Below are 17,207 nucleotides of genomic sequence, written 5' to 3' on the forward strand. Positions count from 1 at the left end.
CCCCTAGCAAGAAGAAAACTATTCGCGCCCCCCCTCCCCACCGTGACTATCCTAACTTGTCTTTTGAGAAAACAAATTCGCTATTAATTTCGGTCTTTTGTTTTTGTATTACGATCCGTTATTTTGAAAAATAAACCCACCGGAAACAGGAAGTGATTAGAAAAAAAAAAACAGGAAGTAAATCGAAAACCTGACGTCATTGTGTTTACAATGGAAAGCAGCTCTTTCATCGTTTAGCTCAATAAAAGCAAGCTAGTTTAGCTATTGAATGTTTAACAGATATTTATAGTTTATCGTTTGAGCGCTTACAGTGTTTGCATGGGGGCTCACGGCCTTTTGGGGAACGAGCCCGAGTCCATCGACTACTCTGTTCACGAAGCCTGGAACGAAGCCACCAACGTTTACCTGCTGGTTATTCTGGTTAGCTTTGGCCTGCTCATTTATGCCAGAAAGTGAGCACACTATTTTTTTTACTTCTAAAATGAATCAATTGCACATAAAAACAATCAAGGTGTTCTTCTTAACTTGACATTTGCTTTCGGTCGTGCTGCTAAATTGCTTATGTAGAAACAAGCGGAAGATTATGCGCATCTTCAACCTGCCTCCCAGCGTTGGTGGCAACCCAGAGCCAAACTTCTACGACAGCCTGCAGAAGGTCCGTTTGAGACAACAGCTGGAGATGTACTCTCTAGGTTTGTATCGAGTTTGCTACTTAGGTGGTTAATTTTGCACTTTAGAAATAAAAGACTCGTCTGTTGTGTGTTCTAGCCCGGAAATATGATCAGCAACAGCATCAAGGCCAGACAGACAGTGTTCAGCTTTCCATGGAATGAGGGTTCTTCTGGACAAGAAAAATGATGTAGAAATCCTTTCTTCAAGCCAATGATGCATGGAGACAACACAGCCAGATTGGACCTAAAGATCTCGGTGTGACTGGATGCTGGGAGTACATAAAAGTGAAGACTAGGTGTTGCACAGTGAATTAAGTTTAATGTCTAATTTTTAAAGACTCATCTAGAATATAAAATCTCCCAGTAGAAGTGTTTCTCGTTGTGATAAATGTACTTTATTCTGTGAAATATCCCAAAACATTTGTACATATCCACATCCCTCACTCTTTTAGTTAACAAAAATGTTCCATGACAAACGTTTGCATTCAAATATAATAAATTGAGAGCTCTAGCATATGTTCTAATTTGGTTTTAAAGCATTCTTAATCACTTAAGAGCATGTTTTTTTTTCCTGCAGCATTTTTTGAAATATTTTTCAAGACTTAGTATTGCATACCCAGAATTTTGAAATTACCTGAGGAAATAACATGCAGAACATATACATATTGCTCCAGGCAAAAAAAAAAAAGGGGAGGGATCTGTACAGCTCAGATTGGTAGTTCAACAGCACTGAGCACAAAAACATGATTGGGAAACCAACCATAAAAAGGGCAATTATATACAGTGGTTTCTCACGGCAGTCCCTTAGCATGCTAAAAGGGGAAAAAGGAGGGATGAAGTTGGACAGGCAGCAATGCTCACCAATAATTTAGTGTGACATACGAGGGCAGACTCTGACGTCGGTGGCCGACAGTGTGCTGGAGTAATGAGACCTCCAGTCTCGGAGGAAGAGCTCCTCTGCTTGGCTCTGCAATGTCCGCTGGCCTTGTCTGACCTCGGAATCTGTCTGGTTCACCACCAAACCCACTCCGGCGTTCTCGGTATAGTAGGTTTCGGACCAGTTGGATGTGCCTGTCCACACGTTAAAAAAAAAAAACATGTAATTTCTAGAATTTGCAGGACCGGCTGCGTTAAGTGGGAGTAACAGACTGACCGATATAGAGGACTCTGTCGGTGACCATAAACTTGCCGTGGTTGACTCGAGCAAAAGGGATCTTCATCTGCTCTACGGTTGCGGGCACTGTGAAAATTTTCTGCGTAGAAACAAAATCCTCAGTGTGACAAAATGTCCACCCCGTTAGCAGCCAGCCTTCACTTCATTCAATGACGCACCACTTCAATGTCGCATTTCATGGGCGGCCTGTTGAGAACTAGCAACGACTGCAGGAAGGTGAACATGGCGGCAGGCGAGTGCTCCCAGCAGCTGACCAGGAGACGGAGTTTCACACCTCGCGCGCAAGCTGCTGCGCGGAGGGCCGAGTCGATGGCAGGCCAGAACCTGAGAGCGGACCACCATCAACACTTTTTCAAACCGTTACATTGCTGTAGTGTGTCCCACATCTGAAGGTTTTTTTCTGTACAGCACTACAAAGTATTTCAATATGAAAGCAAAAAGTGTGTGTTGAAAGAGCATGTGCATTTTGTTAAGTCTAAATGACACCTGACCAGGCAATTCAGTATCACATGACCAATTTACAATTTAAAGGGACATTGATAGAAGATGGTGACCTGATTGGCTTGGTGAACTCCGAAAGGGGAAGATAGTCCATGACAGAGATATAAATCAATTCCTGAGCATCCTCAATGACGGACAAGATGGCGTGGAGATCATCCTCGCGTCCTCGCGCTGAGATCTGTGGTGGGGAACTCTGCACAAGATACAAGACAAGCAGTGAGCGGACGTCCTCAAATGTTTTAGAGAAATTAGATTGTTTTTTCATTATATTTCAAGAGTGATGGAACTCACAGACAAGTAGACTTTGGCGGCGACTCCGTTCAAGTTGACCTCCAGAGGATCCCGGGAGCTGGACAGGGCGGTGAAGCGAGCTGGCCAATAGAGTGGCAGGGATCCATTGAGGCTCCAGTACATCTCCAAGATACGAGCGGCGTCTTGCGCCAGGCAGCTGCAGTCCTCTATGACAACACCGACCTCCTTCACCTGGGAGGCACCAAGATCCATATTGACCTGGGCCACACTAATAGATCACGTTTGCGTGACCTGACCCACATGTGATCCATTCACTCACGATCCATCCAAAATAAAGCAACCCTAACTCTTTTACCTGAGTCAAAGAACGCCAGTCCATGTTGGCACTACCCAAGTAGAAGTGCTTCTGATCAACCAGCAGCAGTTTGGTGTGCACGATACCTCCAGATAAAGACTTCAGGTCCACCTCCCTGATGTTGACACCTTGGCAGGAATTAAAATGTCTGTGTGAGGTCATGCATGTGCTTAGAAACAAGGTCATCATATACCTGCTGCAGCCAATTCACTCGTGTCCTCAGTGGATGTCTGTGGGCCATTCACGGCTATACTGAGCTTCACATGTTTGGATGGAAGTTGCTTCAGCTGCTCAAAGACCTCCCTGCCCTGCAAATGTGCAGTAACAACATCAGAGGTGAAGACGGGCGGGGGCGAGCGTCACGCGCGAGGCCTGCGCCGCTCTTCTTGCCTGAATGTCCACGGAGCCGGCAAACTCGGAATCGTTGCTCCGCAGCGTCACGTAGAAAGCGGCGATGCTGACCGAGCTGTTGGCTTGGTCCAGGAGCTTGAGCCAGGTGGCCGCTGTGCTGTGCTGCGGCGACGGACTGGACGGGTACAAACCCACGGGAATGCTCTCCACCAAATGAGCTCTAAACAGGCAAAAGTCATTTCATTCACTGAGACGCGGTACGGCCTCCCAAAGTGTTGCTCTGAGGTGTGCCAACTCGGGTTAGAGTCCAATACAAACATAGTGAAGCAGCATTTAGCTGCACATACAGGGAATAAGATGCTTACAGCCCTTATTCAGATTTAAAAACTGCTTTACCTCTGAATAACAGTCTTTTAAAAAAATATTTTGTCTGTAAATGCCTTTAAACATGGTACTTTTTATTATGTCAAGCACACTGAGCAGCCACCCAACTTGGGAAGTGGTGAACCCTTTTTGATTTCATGTCTTACTTCATTCTGTTGAAAAGAACGTGATCGGACGGAAAGAGGTCGCTACAAGTCGCTCACCTGCAATCTCTGCTACACTCCTCCGTGATGGGGCCCACGCCCTCCAGCCAGTGCAGCTCCAGATGAGCAGCGAGTTGGCTGACCGACATGGGGAGGCCGAAGCGCCACGCGTGCATACCAAACAGCAGCAGAGTTGCCGACAGCAAGAAGTAGAGGGCCAAGCCTCCGCATCGGGATCCCTGCAAAAAGAGGAAGGCATTTGAAACGCGACAACAGCTCAGCTCCGAGACTGACAACCATCTTCGGAATGCGTTTGCGTTCCGAAGCTATTTGGAAAGGGTGTGGGTAAACTCCTCTGGCTATACGTCACACTCGGGTCCATCGTCATTCTAACAGGCATGTTTCCCACTTGGACTCATCCGTTTTGTTTTTTGCGGCCTGTCCTGTTCAACTGCTTAGTCTGACGTTGACACATTACAACGTAATTAAATGGCTATATTGGGTGGGGGCGAGGAAATAGCCATTCGATTATGTTTAGAAGTGTCAAGTGGTGCCTAAACACGCCTACTCACTTTTGTTGACTTGGTTGATGGACCTTTAGCAGGCTGCTCTGCTAGCACAGAAGAGGCCGATTTGGCGTCAATTTCAGCTTCGTCCTTTGCAACCTCCTCGCTGTCCTGTATGCTTGCCTGTGGTTCATTGCAGTCCTCTGTATTGACAGAATCATCCGAGGAGTGATCATCTGATGCCTGATCATTCTCACTATCTATGTCTGATGATCTTGGGTCATTGGACTCAGCTGCGTTTGGATCTTCGACCTCCCATGGTGGTTTTTCGTCCGCAATAGCTTGCGTGTGGGGTATGCAGGTGGGCTCTTTGGGTATTGTTAGAGGAATATTGATCTTTTTCTCTAAATAAGGCTTCTGAGGAATTTCTCCCAGACATGCGTTATTGCTTTGGGCGGCCATGAGCGGAAGGCTGCTTGCAGCGCTGTCCATTTTCGTGTGTTGGCTCTCGTTTTCCCCTCGGATGAGATTCTCCTCTGCTCTGAGGGCAGGCCTGGGGCTGAGCATCAGACTGGGTGGCACTGCCTCACACAAGACGTAGTTTTGGGGGGCAGCCCCCGCGGCCATTTGTTCTATGCCGAACGGGGTGGTGCGGGCCTCCAAAATGACTTTAGGGGTGCGGACCAGTGGCTGGAGGTGGGGTTCAAGTATTTTGGTCTTGGATACGTCAACATTTGCAGGTTTGTCAGCAGGCGGAACCAGGTTGGCAGGAGGCTCTTTTTTTGAGACGGGCGGCTCTGCGGTCACAACAGCAGGCCGCTTATGGAAAGTTGGGATGCGAGAGGCAGGCTTGGCGCTTTTGCGGTTCATGTCGTCTCGCTCCTCAGGTTCTCTTCGCGTGGTCCTATCGTCGAGACGGTCCAGCACAACGCTGCAGCGCTTCATTTCCTGAAGATGACAACAGATGACAGTGTAAGCGTTGCATTTTTTTGTAAACACATCATTCCTTTGCCCATGGCTGCCCAACCGTCATTGTTGCAACATTTCCTTGCAGCAAGACGTTTTTCTGTCCCCGACTAAAATTTAGCGCCAGTTTGATGGCTCTAAGGCGTAATGCAATTTGCACTAATCGTGGCATGTTTCATGCAAATAATGCTGTCCTTGACAAATTATGCAGTGGAGGTGTTCGAACAAAGCCAAAAGTCTGTCATATATTATCATTTTTAGCCATGTTAAGTACACCTAATGAGATGCAAGAGTATATATAGTCTTCAGTTGAGCAGTTCATTATAAAGTAATTTTAGAGCTGTGCATTTTGATACCGTGGCGCGATAGTAGGACAGAGCTGAATAGACACTGCAGATTTAAATTTGCTTATCATTTTCATTACACTTCACACTATTGTGTTAATTTGTGTTGGAATCACATTAAATGCGAAGAAAATACAAAAGATGAAACGCTTCAAAGAGTATGAATACTTTTTCAAGCCACTTCAGATACAAAGACGATAATAAACATGCATTTAGTGCACCGATACCGTGTCATCGTTTTCCTCCATGGATTCTTCATCATCAGTCTGCACTGTCTCCATCACCTCACCGTGTACAGTTTCAGAGTCCAAGTCCTCGAAGTCCTGGGACACAAGAACACAAGTCGGTATAGACAATCCACCTCTAAATAATGAATGCAGCGTGGGTTAAGATACAAAGCGATGAGTCATCAGGGCTACGTAACAAAACGTGCTCGGGATCAAACGATCTACCATGACGCAGGAGCTTGGCGAGTGTGAACGCACAACGCGTCGCAGTCAAACAATAAAAGCTTGTGACGATTAGCGACTTCTACACGCCCAGAGTCGATGTAATGCGCTCGCTCCGCTGCTTGCGGATGCTTCTTATTTTGGTTTTCTTTCAAATTTCCGGCTGAGGCGGCCGGCTGGCGATGCTGCTCCCCTCGCTGATTGTGAGGAACTACGTGGCTCGCTGCGAACTTTTCTTTTGCTCGGTTGAGGAGGAGAAAGAGGCGGAAAAGTTGAGTAATATTACCGCGTCCGTGGGTCTCTGCGCCAGGCGGAAGGACTTCCTCAACAGCCTTTTGGTTGTTTCTGCTGTTTCTTCCTGTTCGTCGTCCTCATAATTGAGATTCATTGATTTTCTGGGTCGCAAAACCATATGCATTTTTTGGGGAAAAAAGGGACGGTGTAGGAAATTGGAAACTGAATACAAGTGAAATACCGTCGAGCCAAATCGTTCACTAAATAACACCCGGCGTCAATTTCCCCCTTAGGGTGTCCAATAAATGACTATTAAATCTGTTTTTCACACACCTTTCGAGGTAAGGTGAGTAAACAACAACTGAAAGTAACCGCGGTTTCCTGCTATCGCTGATTGGTGGTTGTAATCCAAACTTGAGGTTACGCCTATCACAGGTGACGCACGGGACGTAACACGGAAGTAACGACGTGAAAGTCGTCCGCTGAGGATACAGAAGCTTCCTGTGAAAATAAGGTCTGTAATTTGTCATCCTGCAGTCATTCGTTGACTCTATGCTCAACGACTAATGACGGAATTACGATATGAAATGGATAAAACCTCGCGTTGTTACGCTTTAAAAAGACAACGTCAACAATGGTTAGCTTAGCTTTTGAAAGTTAGCATTGAGTTGTTGACATAAACATCTGACCTTGTTGACACAGCGTTAATATTATTCACAAGTCGTTATTGTCTTAATGTCCCTGTGCCCCTTCAGAATAATGATTGCGAATACGCGCACACACAAAATGACAAATGTTAACCGGTTTAGTGATAAGGGTCTGTTTACGATCCAACGTGGAAGGAAGTAAATTTACATGTCCAGCCTCAATTTTATCAGGTGACTAAAATGATAGCCTGTTTTTTTTTTTAAATTACTTCAGCCTGAGATGTACAAAAGCCAGATGCGGGCTTTAATTCCAATCAGGAATTAATGTCAATATTGTATATTAGAGTACATTTTTTTACATGAATGCGTCCAGCAGACGGCATTCCTATTCTGAGCATACAGCAACATTCCACACCTTTTGTCCTGTTTACTGCAAAAGTACTGATGCATGTTGCATAAAAAGTGATTCATGTAAAGCATGTGGTAAAAGTAAAAAAAAAAAAAAAACAGTGCAGCCTTGGAACTATACTAGTAACCGTTGGAAGGATTTGTTGTACTCAATATTACACAATTCTCCTTTTAATGAAAACAAATCATGACTTAACTAAAAAGTCCCACGTGTGTGCTGTCAGGTGTCCTATGTTAACTTCCAATTGAGAGAGAAGGATGGTCAGCATGGAGCTCTAGAAGTGTCAGGACCACCATGGAAGCGCCAGTCACAGCCTCCCCTCCCCCCAACTCCTCCAACCTGCCCGTCCCACTGCCCCTCCATCCCGCCCTGGCCCCTTCGGTCCAGCTCGGCTTCACCATCCTGTACACGGTGCTGTACGGCAGCCTCTTCCTGGCGGTGTACGCCGAGCTCTGGCTTCTCTACCTCTACAGACACAAACGATGGAGCTACCAGAGCGTCTTTCTTTTCCTCTGCCTCCTGTGGGCGGCACTGCGCACCACCTTGTTCTCATTTTACTTTCAAAACGCGCTGGAGGCCAACCGTCTACCTGCAGTGTTCTACTGGCTACTTTACTGCTTCCCCGTCTGCCTGCAGTTCTTCACTCTGAGCCTTATCAACTTGTATTTCACTCAGGTGAGACCGTGAGCAGTTCCTCATCGAAGATAAATGACAGTTTGAGGTGAGCTTTGCCACAGTTTCCGTGATGACCATAATTCCCTTTTCTCTGCTTCCACAGGTTCTGCTCAAAGCCAGGGAGACTTACAACTCAGATGTAGAAAAACAGCTGTGAGTAATGTAGATTGTGCAAAAAAAATGGATTCATCCTGGCAGGTGAACTGGAATTATTGGATGAAGTCAACAAATGACCCGAGTCCTACCTGGTCAACATTTTCCATTTCAGTCGGTGCTCTGGAATGAATCTAGAATCCGGAATCCATTTTGTTTCAGGTGCAGAGCCCGATGCATGTATGGGGTGCTGAATGCTGTCTTCTTCTGCGTTAACGTGGGCTGCGCAGCTCTCGGAGGCCGCGGTGAAGACACGGGGGAGCGGACTTGGACTCTGGTCCTAGTCCGGGTGCTCGTCAACGACTTACTGTTCATCCTGAATGCGGTGCTGCTCGCTGCCCTGCTTCTGATGCTGACGAGACACTCGCGCTCCACGGGGCCCTACCTGACCAGCAAGGTCTGTCTGTAAAAAACACAGATTTTATTTTTGGAACTTAGCTTGATCTGATATTTGTTCGCCACATTCTTTCCCAACATAAGTCATTATGAATCATACCCAAATTTGATTTATTCTACTCGTTCCAGGGTACCACAGTGTGTCGCACAGCAGCCCTGGGCGCCACAGTCATCTTCCTCTTTACCAGCCGGGCTTGCTACAACTTGAGCGTCCTGGTTTTGTCTCAGCACCACCACGTCGAGTCTTTTGACTTTGACTGGTACAATGTCTCTGACCAGGTACTTGTCCAATCATTTCAATGCACTTGTCCATTTTTGTACCCTGCCAAGAGTTTACGATGTTTGCTGCTTCTTTAGGGCTCGTTTATTGAAACTCAAACGCTTCCACATTGTTTTGTTTCCAGGCTGACTTGCGTAATGAACTAGGCGACAGGGGCTACCTGGCCTTTGGCGCCATCCTCTTTATCTGGGAGCTGCTCCCAAGCAGTCTGCTCATCCTCATCTTCAGAGTCCGCAGGCCTGCTCAGGAGGGCAATCAAGTAACTGAAAAATACAAAAAGACACTTCTTTTTATTGGCTATACATTGATGCCATTTCTAATAAGTTGTGTATTTTTTTTAAGTATCTTTGGGTTTCCGCTGTTACATTCCAACTTGCATTCCAACTTGTATGACCACAAGGGGGTGCCACTGTATTCTACAAGTGTTTCTATCTATTTTCTGGGAAGTCATAATGTGTTTCTTGACAACGGCAGGTCAGCAACCTGAACGTCAACAACAGGCCCCTACCTCGTCCTTATTTCTTGGATGACCCTCAGGGTAATGAGGAGGAAATAGCACCTCTGTGGACTTCCACCTACCAGCCTCACTCGAGGTTGGCCCCATTGACTCACTGCACACCAGTGATGCTGTCACAACATGTGTTCATTTAATCCTTGACGTCTTTCCTGTTTTGTCAGTTGGTACGGATCGGAGACCGCTCCTCTTCTGTTTGCCAGCAAACCCCCAGACCGAAGTCACCAGCATCATTCTTTGTACTCCACGCCCCAAAACTGATGCACAGACGTGGTCATCTCAAGGAAAAGCAAAAGCCAGTTTGTTTTTTTGCACTGAAAACCTCAGGAACTGTCACCAATCAATAATTGCACTTTTTAGCGTTTTTACCAACTACATCAAAACATATTTTGTTGTTTCTTAAAGGGAACCAACTCAGAATGCCAAACATTTGAGTCGGTACTCTGACAAGGTTGAACTTGGGTTTGGCTGCATTTTTTTTTTCACTTTTCTAGAGGTCAATCAACTATTAAAATAAGCTCTTAAATGTCCTTGAAACGCTTCATTAGCATTCCTCTTTAAAAGAATGTAAGAGTGGGCTGACCAGTAATAACAGCTTTTCATCACTGCACTCTTTACTATCCCACTGGTTTGTGTATATTATTTTAAAATATTTTCCATAGTCATTTTTCAACTCTTCTTTTGTGATTAACCTTTATTTTTGATGAAACCCTTACTGGTAATTTATTGTATTAACAGTTTGGCTGACAATTGTAGAAAGACATTTAATGTGGCTTTGCCTCGATCACATTTACTGTGTAAAGAATTAAACTCTATTTGTACAGCCTGTATGTGTCTCTATTCCATTTTTTTTTTAAGAAAATATATTTCCAAACTCACAATTGCAAAAGTGTTACAAAATAAGAAAATAGCCATTCATATTGTTGACCACAGCATCTCCTTTCAGTTTGAGGGCACTTAACTTATTATATTCACTCATAATTTCACCACCAAAGCTCTAAACAAAATTCTACTAGTTTAAACTAGCTTATTACACCACTTAAACTACCATTTGGGTAGTGGTGAAAAATGTAACACCTTCAATCTCATTCATAAACTTCCAAGAATTAACTTTCAACATAGCCTGAAAGAAAATCTTGCAGTTTATTATCTATGTACAAGATCACCCTAATAAAACTCTTTATACAGTATGTACACATTCAAACAGATGTTACAGAACCTGCACCAGTGGGAAGGAAAAAAAAAAACTGCGCAGCGCAAACTGATTTGTAAAGGGGAGAACATGTTTATCAACTTTCCTTTTTAGATCAGAAAAGTTCACTGTGCAGTGTAATAAGTGACACGCTTTCTACTGAAGCCAGTTTGTTAAAGAAAAAATGAATTAGGGTGCAGGCAATGATCGCCAGCCAAACTACCAAATACTAAACCAGTGTTTCACTCACTCAACACAAACACATTGCAAGTTGCTCTCAACTTTGAAGTGCCTGCAGTCTTCTCATTCCACTATTGTGTTTAGTGAAACAGAAGGGGGGGGGGGGGGGGGGTCGGGGAAACATGCTATCATTTAGGCGGAGTCAGGAGTGCAAAAGATCCTCTGGTTTAACCCCCGAAGGTCGAGTCCGACTCCAATTGGTGATGATGGTGAGAGGGGCTCAACAGATGAACCACGTAAAGAGCTCCTGTTGGTCTGCAGCCATTGGCCTCAATCGTCTGCAGGCGCAAGTGGCGCCGTTACGAGCTTCCGAAGCCTCCGGCGCCTCAGCTCGGCGGCGTTCGGCTCGCCGTCCTCGTCCTCTGATCCTTCATCCTCTTGGTTTCTTCTCTCGCTATCCCAAGTGGCAGAAGTGGACGCGGATTCGAGCGTTTGGATTGGAGCTTGGCTCACTTGGACACAAAAAAGTGTGATTAAATTAGGATGGAAATTTGAAATTCACACACTTGAAGAGTAGTTACTAACTGCTGGGAGAGGAGATTTTCTCCTGAGTCTGATCATCCGTGCTCGCGCCAGCAGTGGGGAAGGAAGCAGAGCCGCTTATCCCGCTGGCTTCTCCTATGTTGCCGTCAGACCTCGGAGGACTGCGAAGGAAGAGAATATTCTTTAGCCGATACCAGCGCCACCTATTTCTGCTGTCTAATTCTCACGCAGAAAGTTACAAAAGTAGGAAGTTTACTTACGTGAGCGTGGCTACTGTGCTGAGGTAATGGTGAATATTAAGCATGGCGGCGTCCAACAGGGTGTGAATGTTTTGGAGACACTGCAGCCTGGCCTCTAGGCCCCGCCGACCCTCGGCCTCCAGCTCCCTCAGCTCCTCCTCGGACAGCTGCGACAGAGACGGCGGAGGAGGCGGCATCGACGACACTGAAGAAGATGGGAGAGGTCCGTTTGCAATGAAAGTCTGATCGGCCCTATTTTTAACTACTTTATTTTTCAAACAGTGTGGAGATCTATCAATACTGAAGCACTAAATGTGGAAATACAAACAGCTTACTGAAAGGAGGAGGTGGCGGTGGCATGGGCAGCCACGGTGCAGTCGGGAAGGGAGGAGGGGGAACGGAGAAGGGGAATCCCGGCACGGCGGAGCCCGGAGATTCACCTGTGGCCTGGTCCGTGCCGGATGAGGTGGACGGGCCAGTGCCTGATGAAAAACATGGATTCAAATTCGGCAAAACCACTTCACCTTGACCGTCGATTGGGCGGCTTGGCTTCACGTGACCTACCGGCTGCCTGCGCCGCTTCCGTGTTTCCCTGCAGCGCATCGCCAGCACCGGGAGCTGCCGGAGCTGGATGAGGCATTCCGGGAAACGGACCCCAGAAGGGGAAGAGGCCTGGTGGGAAGCCGGCCAACATGCCAGGGGCCACTAAAAAACGAAAGAGCGGCAAATTAAACTGTGCCACTACTCCATGGCAAAAAAGAAATAAAAATCACACTTTGCGGACACGTATGACTTTGAGGTCCACGTTTTCTCTGATCAACTTGCTTTGGAAATATAATAGTGGAAGGCAATTTCATGAAACACCGGACAGCAGTGTTGCTGACGGAATTCGTCTTTCTCGGCGCTCTCACCGTTAGCTGGCTGTGCAGCGGGAGCGTGCGCAGGGGCTGCTGCAGCAGGGGCCGCAGCCTGGGCAGGCGTAGGAGTCGGATTGTTATGCGACGCCCTCAGGACGTCCATACGACAGGTGGGGCAGGTCTGCTGTCTCTGGAACCAGGAACGCAAGCAACTGCGAGCGGAGAAGCTTTGGTTAGCAATCACGGCTTTGTTTGACTGTAAACAGGATTACACAAAGACCGGACTCACTAAATTATGATAAAGTGTTCATATTCGGCACTTGTGAAACTGGAGGGGTTTTAACGTACCTTGAGTGGAAAATGTGATTACAAGGTAGCTTCTTTGCTCCGGTGACCATTTCCTCACGACAGATAATACAAACGTTGTCAGAAGCCTGCAGATCTTCAGGAGTGGCGTCAGGGTAACTGATGACCAAAAAAAATCAGAAATCGAATTTAGCTTGGACTGTTAGGTTGGCAAAAATATTCTTTCATGCAGTATTAATATTGCAAATGATGCCAATGCGAAAATATTTGCACTACTCACAGTGTATTCATGTTGCGAATGGCTCTTCGAGACATTACAGCGTCCGTTACTGCTTTCTTGAATTGCCTGAGAGGTGAAGGAGCAGACGTTTCAATGCCAAGAATAAAAAATCTGGTAAATAATACATAAAGAGTCAGAGGTGGAAATAAACTTTTTAAAAAATCTGGTAAATAATAAATAAAAAGTCAGAGGTGGAAATAAACTTTAATCAAGCTATAATGTGTTTTGAGTATTTTGGATTTAGCTGAATAAATGGACAACACTTGGACAAAATATGTAAGTGACTAAGTAACTGAAGTCGTATTTGTCGATTTGGCCAGAGGATAAAGATATATGCCCGTTATATTGTTTGTCTACACTGGACCGTTTGTGTTCGATTATTAGCCATTACCCTGTCACAGGCATTTTCCATTATATGTTAGCATTAAGCTAGTGGACATAAATGTTATGTGGTTGTTTTTAATACACACTGTACATTTCTCTTTAGTTACGTCTTACTCATATCTTAAGGCACCACGTTAACTGTAAACTGAACAATATCAAGCAGACAGAGTGAATGATGTATTCTTGATTTAAAGCTATTATTTGTTTTCTTCCGCTACAAATAGATTGGAATTGCAAATGGGGGTGAAAAGAAATCAACAGTACGTTCGAATAGCTGCAAGACTCCTTACCTCATAGCCAGATACATGGGGCGGATTGCAAACAGGGGGAAAGTGTGAACCTTCATCATAATTGTCATAAAGGCAATGTACAGGATAACTTTGATGAAACCTGAAACGGACAATCTCCCATTATTATTATTATCATCACAATAGACGCAAGTATGAAAGAAGCACACAGTTACCAGTGAGGAGCTCTGTGTAGAGCATATACACAGCCTTGTTGTCCCAGGGATTCTCACTTTGCAAATCGACCGTGTGCAGGATGTACTTAATGAACATGGTCAGTACCATGGTCAGCAGTATGGCGTACTGAAGTGCACAAGCGGAAACAAACAATTTAGCATGTTGACATCTAATTGACTGGTAGTTATTATTGGAAGATGACAAACCTCAAAGCCAAAGACAAGCTGCACAGAGGCACCTCGGCTGATGATGCTTTGACAGGCGTGGTAAACAAACACGAAGTCCAAAGCTCCCAGCAGACCCATGAGAGCTGGAGAGCATAAAGAACGATAATCCCATTTCCAAGACATCCACACAGCAGCAGAAGGACAGCGAAACGCATACAGCATCCGGTACTTGCCAAAATGTTTTAGTTTGGAAAAAGTGGAAGTAATAAAAATAAAGGCAAGATGCAGAAATTGAGGAAGCGATTTAGCATTTGCACTTACATAAGACTCGAAAGTGGAAAAGGCAGGATATGTTTGGACTTCGCTCCATCTGAGATTGAAAAGAGAGAAAATAAAAATATACCTAAGTTTTAAAACACTGGCAGTCTCTCATTACACAATTATGCATTTTATAGTATTTTTACCAATTAATATTTAAAAAGTTCAATACCACTTTTTTTCCCCAGACCGATATTAGTAAGAGTACTCAACTCTAGCACTGATAACTGTTGATACATAAAATAATCCCCCAAATTTAATAATAATTTTTGAAAAAAAAATACCTTTATATCCCATTGTAGCAATTTTCCTTAAAATTGCAGAAAATCAATGGCAACTTTCTGTTCTTACAATTTTGAGTTTGTGATGATAAAACGGCCACAATAGGGTGCTGTAAATAATACCTCAACATGTGTCATGGTGGATATTATCACTTGCATTGTTACAGAAAAAGGAAATTAAGAAATTAAGCATTAAATATGCTTCCCAAAAAATGCAGCCTTTGTGACTTGAAAATTGCATTCCACCACACAGCAATTTGATTATTTCTTTGACCACAGAATGTTTTTCTTTCCCTGCGATCACTTACAAAGTCCACGCGATCCTCAGCCAACCAGTGGAAGCACTTGAGGAAAACCAGAAGTGTGAAGAGAGCTACAAAGCGTGGCGAAAAGTCATCCCTGAATACAGTGAAGGCCAGGCACGTCTCCGTCACCGCGTACCAGGAACGCTCAATGAGATGCTGTTGTCAGGGAGTGATAAAGAGAAGTCATGGTGGATATAAATAGTCTACACACCCCTGTGCAAATGCCGAGATTTTCAAATGAGACCAAGATGAATTATTTCAAAACCTTTTTTTTTTTTTAACCATTAACCTGTAGAGTATTTGAACTTGATAAAGAAAAAACTGCTTGAGAAATTTAGTCATATTTGAGAGGCTAAGTAAAAATACAACCGAGATAATGCGGTTGGAATCAATTCACAACTGCCACCACTTCAAATGACCCTCAAATAAAGTTCAGATGTTTTTTTGCCCTCCAAAAAACCTTCTTTTTCCCCAAATGAGTTCAACAAGTTATAGGTCAGATTATTAGTGGAAGCTTGGAAATAATTAACTTTTTTTTTTTTTTTTTAGTAAGCCGATAACGTTTTATTTTTAATCATAGTTGTCCACAATATCTACGATACATCAACTTTTCCATGCACACTACCTCCATTTCTGCAGCCCGTAGCTGTCCAAAAAACACTTTCCTCATGAACTTTCCCAAAAGAAACACCAACACAAACGCCTGAATGTACAACACCTACGACAAAAAAAAACAAAAAGAAAAAGGTCAGTGCTTAATGAATCTGAAAGTCACTCCAAACAACAAGAAATGAACTTATGTTGTATTTTCTTACCGCCATGCTGGGGCTGCTCTTGGTGAGGTAGACGACAGTTGGGTAAAACTGGTGTTTGAGGAGATACGCGTGCGCCACCACGGCACCGGTCAGTGCCAGACTGGTGACGGTCACCAAGGTTGATCGCACCATGGTGAACTATACAGCTCCTGCAGCAAAAGGGGAATAGTTACTTCTTTTTGTTTTAATGTGTATCCAACACAAAGGAGACACTTTTCTAACAGAATTTTCAGATGTCTACCTTGTCATTTGTATTTATGGAAGATTTCACTTTGAAGTCACTAGATTTCTAAAATTAACAGTATTTCATGCATAGTTTTCTTTGCTTATGTCAAATTTGATGGAGATTGTAAAGTTACACTGACCGGCCGAGGTGGCTCATTAATTTCCGTCGCTCCCAACGCTAATTTCATAATCTTTACCAGTTAACTTTTGAAAATGAGGGAAAAACTTCGAAGATTGAAAATCGGATTCTACTTAAAAAAAAAAAAAAAAAAACGACAACTAAAATCTAGACCCCAACTGACCTTGCCTGAAGACGTCAGCTCCACTTGGTCCATTTCTGATGCTTTATGAAAGTCACAACTTTCTTAAGATTTGTCATATGATACTTGTAAAACTAAAATCGTTTTTAAAAGAAAGTTATCAGACATAACGATGGTTTTAATCTATTACACGATTACATTTGAGTGAAATCAGGGGTTACGATCTTTGCTCTTTCAACTTGACAAGCAACATTTTGCCCAATTTGGGTCCTCGGAAAAATGAGACAGTCAACAGTTGTAAAATGAGTACAAACGATAAATGACTGCGAAGAATTAAATGCTCAGTTGCTAAGCAACGTTAATTTATCTCGATTACTCGCACACTAACCGCAGGTAGTTAATCAGATGGTTAGCTTATGTCAGCTAACATGAGCTAGCTTAGCCGGGCAGCATTACAACTGTCAGTCCTCTTCGGAACTCACCAAACCGATGTATGCGGAAGACTGGCTCCTTGTCTGCAAGAAGCGGAATTCCTGGTTTTCGAAGGTCTGTGTCCCCCCTTAATCACTTCATTTCGGGAATTGAAATCAGCCTTTCAATTGTATTTCTGGGTCTCGCCCCTCTCTTTCAGGCTACGTGTTTATCTTTGGCTTGCTGTCTGGCAGCCACATCACATCCGGCTTTACGGTAACTCGACGCAACAATAAATTAACTAGCGCAATTGTACCCTAACATTTCGCCTATAAGAGTCTGTAAATACCCGAAATTTGCTATTTAACATGTAGAAGACATGTTGGTGTCCTATTTATTCATGTTTAGGTCCTGGCTGATCGCTGCACGTCAAAGACGTTTTATGAGCATTACGGCACAACTCAACGTGGACCAATAGGAAATTGCCAGTCTGTCTTTTAAAGTTCACACATTCCAAATAATTCGTGCATTTTTATTTTTATCCCAAAATCAAATTTCCATTGGCCCCGTTCATAT

The 17,207-nt window shown here is 44.2% G+C and overlaps 4 protein-coding genes across 6 annotated transcripts; 2 read left to right on the top strand and 2 right to left on the bottom strand.

Annotated features, from left to right (window-relative positions):
• Positions 1–159: 159 nt before the first annotated feature.
• smim19 (small integral membrane protein 19) lies at positions 160–1,195 on the top strand. The gene is made up of 3 exons (XM_061283332.1): positions 160–452; positions 568–692; positions 769–1,195. The coding sequence occupies exons 1-3, from the start codon at positions 319–321 to the stop codon at positions 831–833; spliced, it is 324 nt and encodes a 107-aa protein (XP_061139316.1). The 5' UTR covers positions 160–318; the 3' UTR covers positions 834–1,195.
• On the bottom strand, positions 1,044–6,518 carry pld7 (phospholipase D family, member 7). Of its 2 annotated transcripts, none has more exons than XM_061283235.1 (12): positions 6,383–6,518; positions 5,875–5,970; positions 4,404–5,285; positions 3,892–4,070; positions 3,344–3,524; positions 3,147–3,261; positions 2,954–3,081; positions 2,638–2,829; positions 2,400–2,539; positions 2,004–2,169; positions 1,825–1,924; positions 1,044–1,742 (listed from the first exon to the last, which is right to left on the bottom strand). In XM_061283235.1, the coding sequence occupies exons 1-12, from the start codon at positions 6,512–6,514 to the stop codon at positions 1,540–1,542; spliced, it is 2,514 nt and encodes an 837-aa protein (XP_061139219.1). In that variant the 5' UTR covers positions 6,515–6,518; the 3' UTR covers positions 1,044–1,539. The 2 variants fall into 2 exon arrangements, with proteins under 2 accessions (XP_061139219.1, XP_061139227.1); XM_061283243.1 differs by lacking the exon at positions 6,383–6,518 and adding an exon at positions 6,100–6,298.
• A 19-nt stretch (positions 6,519–6,537) lies between these two features.
• gpr137 (G protein-coupled receptor 137) lies at positions 6,538–10,232 on the top strand. Of its 2 annotated transcripts, none has more exons than XM_061283314.1 (9): positions 6,538–6,676; positions 6,750–6,844; positions 7,610–8,061; positions 8,165–8,214; positions 8,377–8,611; positions 8,740–8,889; positions 9,015–9,149; positions 9,365–9,483; positions 9,569–10,232. In XM_061283314.1, exons 3-9 carry the CDS (start codon positions 7,681–7,683, stop codon positions 9,663–9,665), a joined length of 1,167 nt encoding a protein of 388 aa, XP_061139298.1. In that variant the 5' UTR covers positions 6,538–6,676; positions 6,750–6,844; positions 7,610–7,680; the 3' UTR covers positions 9,666–10,232. The 2 variants fall into 2 exon arrangements, with proteins under 2 accessions (XP_061139298.1, XP_061139307.1); XM_061283323.1 differs by having other exon boundaries at positions 6,766–6,844.
• Positions 10,233–10,523: 291 nt separating this feature from the next.
• On the bottom strand, positions 10,524–16,897 carry syvn1 (synovial apoptosis inhibitor 1, synoviolin). The gene is made up of 16 exons (XM_061283267.1): positions 16,703–16,897; positions 15,736–15,884; positions 15,546–15,638; positions 14,924–15,076; positions 14,338–14,386; positions 14,056–14,159; positions 13,849–13,975; positions 13,676–13,775; positions 13,002–13,067; positions 12,764–12,880; positions 12,470–12,627; positions 12,123–12,263; positions 11,894–12,040; positions 11,580–11,763; positions 11,362–11,480; positions 10,524–11,288 (listed from the first exon to the last, which is right to left on the bottom strand). Exons 2-16 carry the CDS (start codon positions 15,865–15,867, stop codon positions 11,107–11,109), a joined length of 1,872 nt encoding a protein of 623 aa, XP_061139251.1. The 5' UTR covers positions 15,868–15,884; positions 16,703–16,897; the 3' UTR covers positions 10,524–11,106.
• Between the last annotated feature and the right edge of the window lie 310 nt (positions 16,898–17,207).

The sequence above is a fragment of the Syngnathus typhle genome, linkage group LG1 (assembly GCF_033458585.1).
Source record: "Syngnathus typhle isolate RoL2023-S1 ecotype Sweden linkage group LG1, RoL_Styp_1.0, whole genome shotgun sequence".
Taxonomy (NCBI): Eukaryota; Metazoa; Chordata; class Actinopteri; order Syngnathiformes; family Syngnathidae; genus Syngnathus; species Syngnathus typhle.

Coding starts and splice junctions, on each gene's coding strand:
- smim19 (XM_061283332.1), top strand. CDS start 319: ATGGGGGCTCACGGCCTTTTGGGGAACGAGCCCGAGTCCATCGACTAC. Junction 453..567: donor CTGCTCATTTATGCCAGAAA/GTGAGCACACTA, acceptor TTGCTTATGTAG/AAACAAGCGGAAGATTATGC. Junction 693..768: donor GCTGGAGATGTACTCTCTAG/GTTTGTATCGAG, acceptor TGTGTGTTCTAG/CCCGGAAATATGATCAGCAA.
- gpr137 (XM_061283314.1), top strand. CDS start 7,681: ATGGAAGCGCCAGTCACAGCCTCCCCTCCCCCCAACTCCTCCAACCTG. Junction 8,612..8,739: donor GGCCCTACCTGACCAGCAAG/GTCTGTCTGTAA, acceptor TACTCGTTCCAG/GGTACCACAGTGTGTCGCAC. Junction 9,484..9,568: donor ACCTACCAGCCTCACTCGAG/GTTGGCCCCATT, acceptor CTGTTTTGTCAG/TTGGTACGGATCGGAGACCG.
- pld7 (XM_061283235.1), bottom strand. CDS start 6,514: ATGCATATGGTTTTGCGACCCAGAAAATCAATGAATCTCAATTATGAG. Junction 2,540..2,637: donor CCGCCAAAGTCTACTTGTCT/GTGAGTTCCATC, acceptor TATCTTGTGCAG/AGTTCCCCACCACAGATCTC. Junction 2,170..2,399: donor GAGTTCACCAAGCCAATCAG/GTCACCATCTTC, acceptor GTCCGCTCTCAG/GTTCTGGCCTGCCATCGACT.
- syvn1 (XM_061283267.1), bottom strand. CDS start 15,867: ATGGTGCGATCAACCTTGGTGACCGTCACCAGTCTGGCACTGACCGGT. Junction 14,160..14,337: donor TTTCCACTTTCGAGTCTTAT/GTAAGTGCAAAT, acceptor TATGCTCTCCAG/CTCTCATGGGTCTGCTGGGA. Junction 11,289..11,361: donor GAAAATCTCCTCTCCCAGCA/GTTAGTAACTAC, acceptor TTTGTGTCCAAG/TGAGCCAAGCTCCAATCCAA.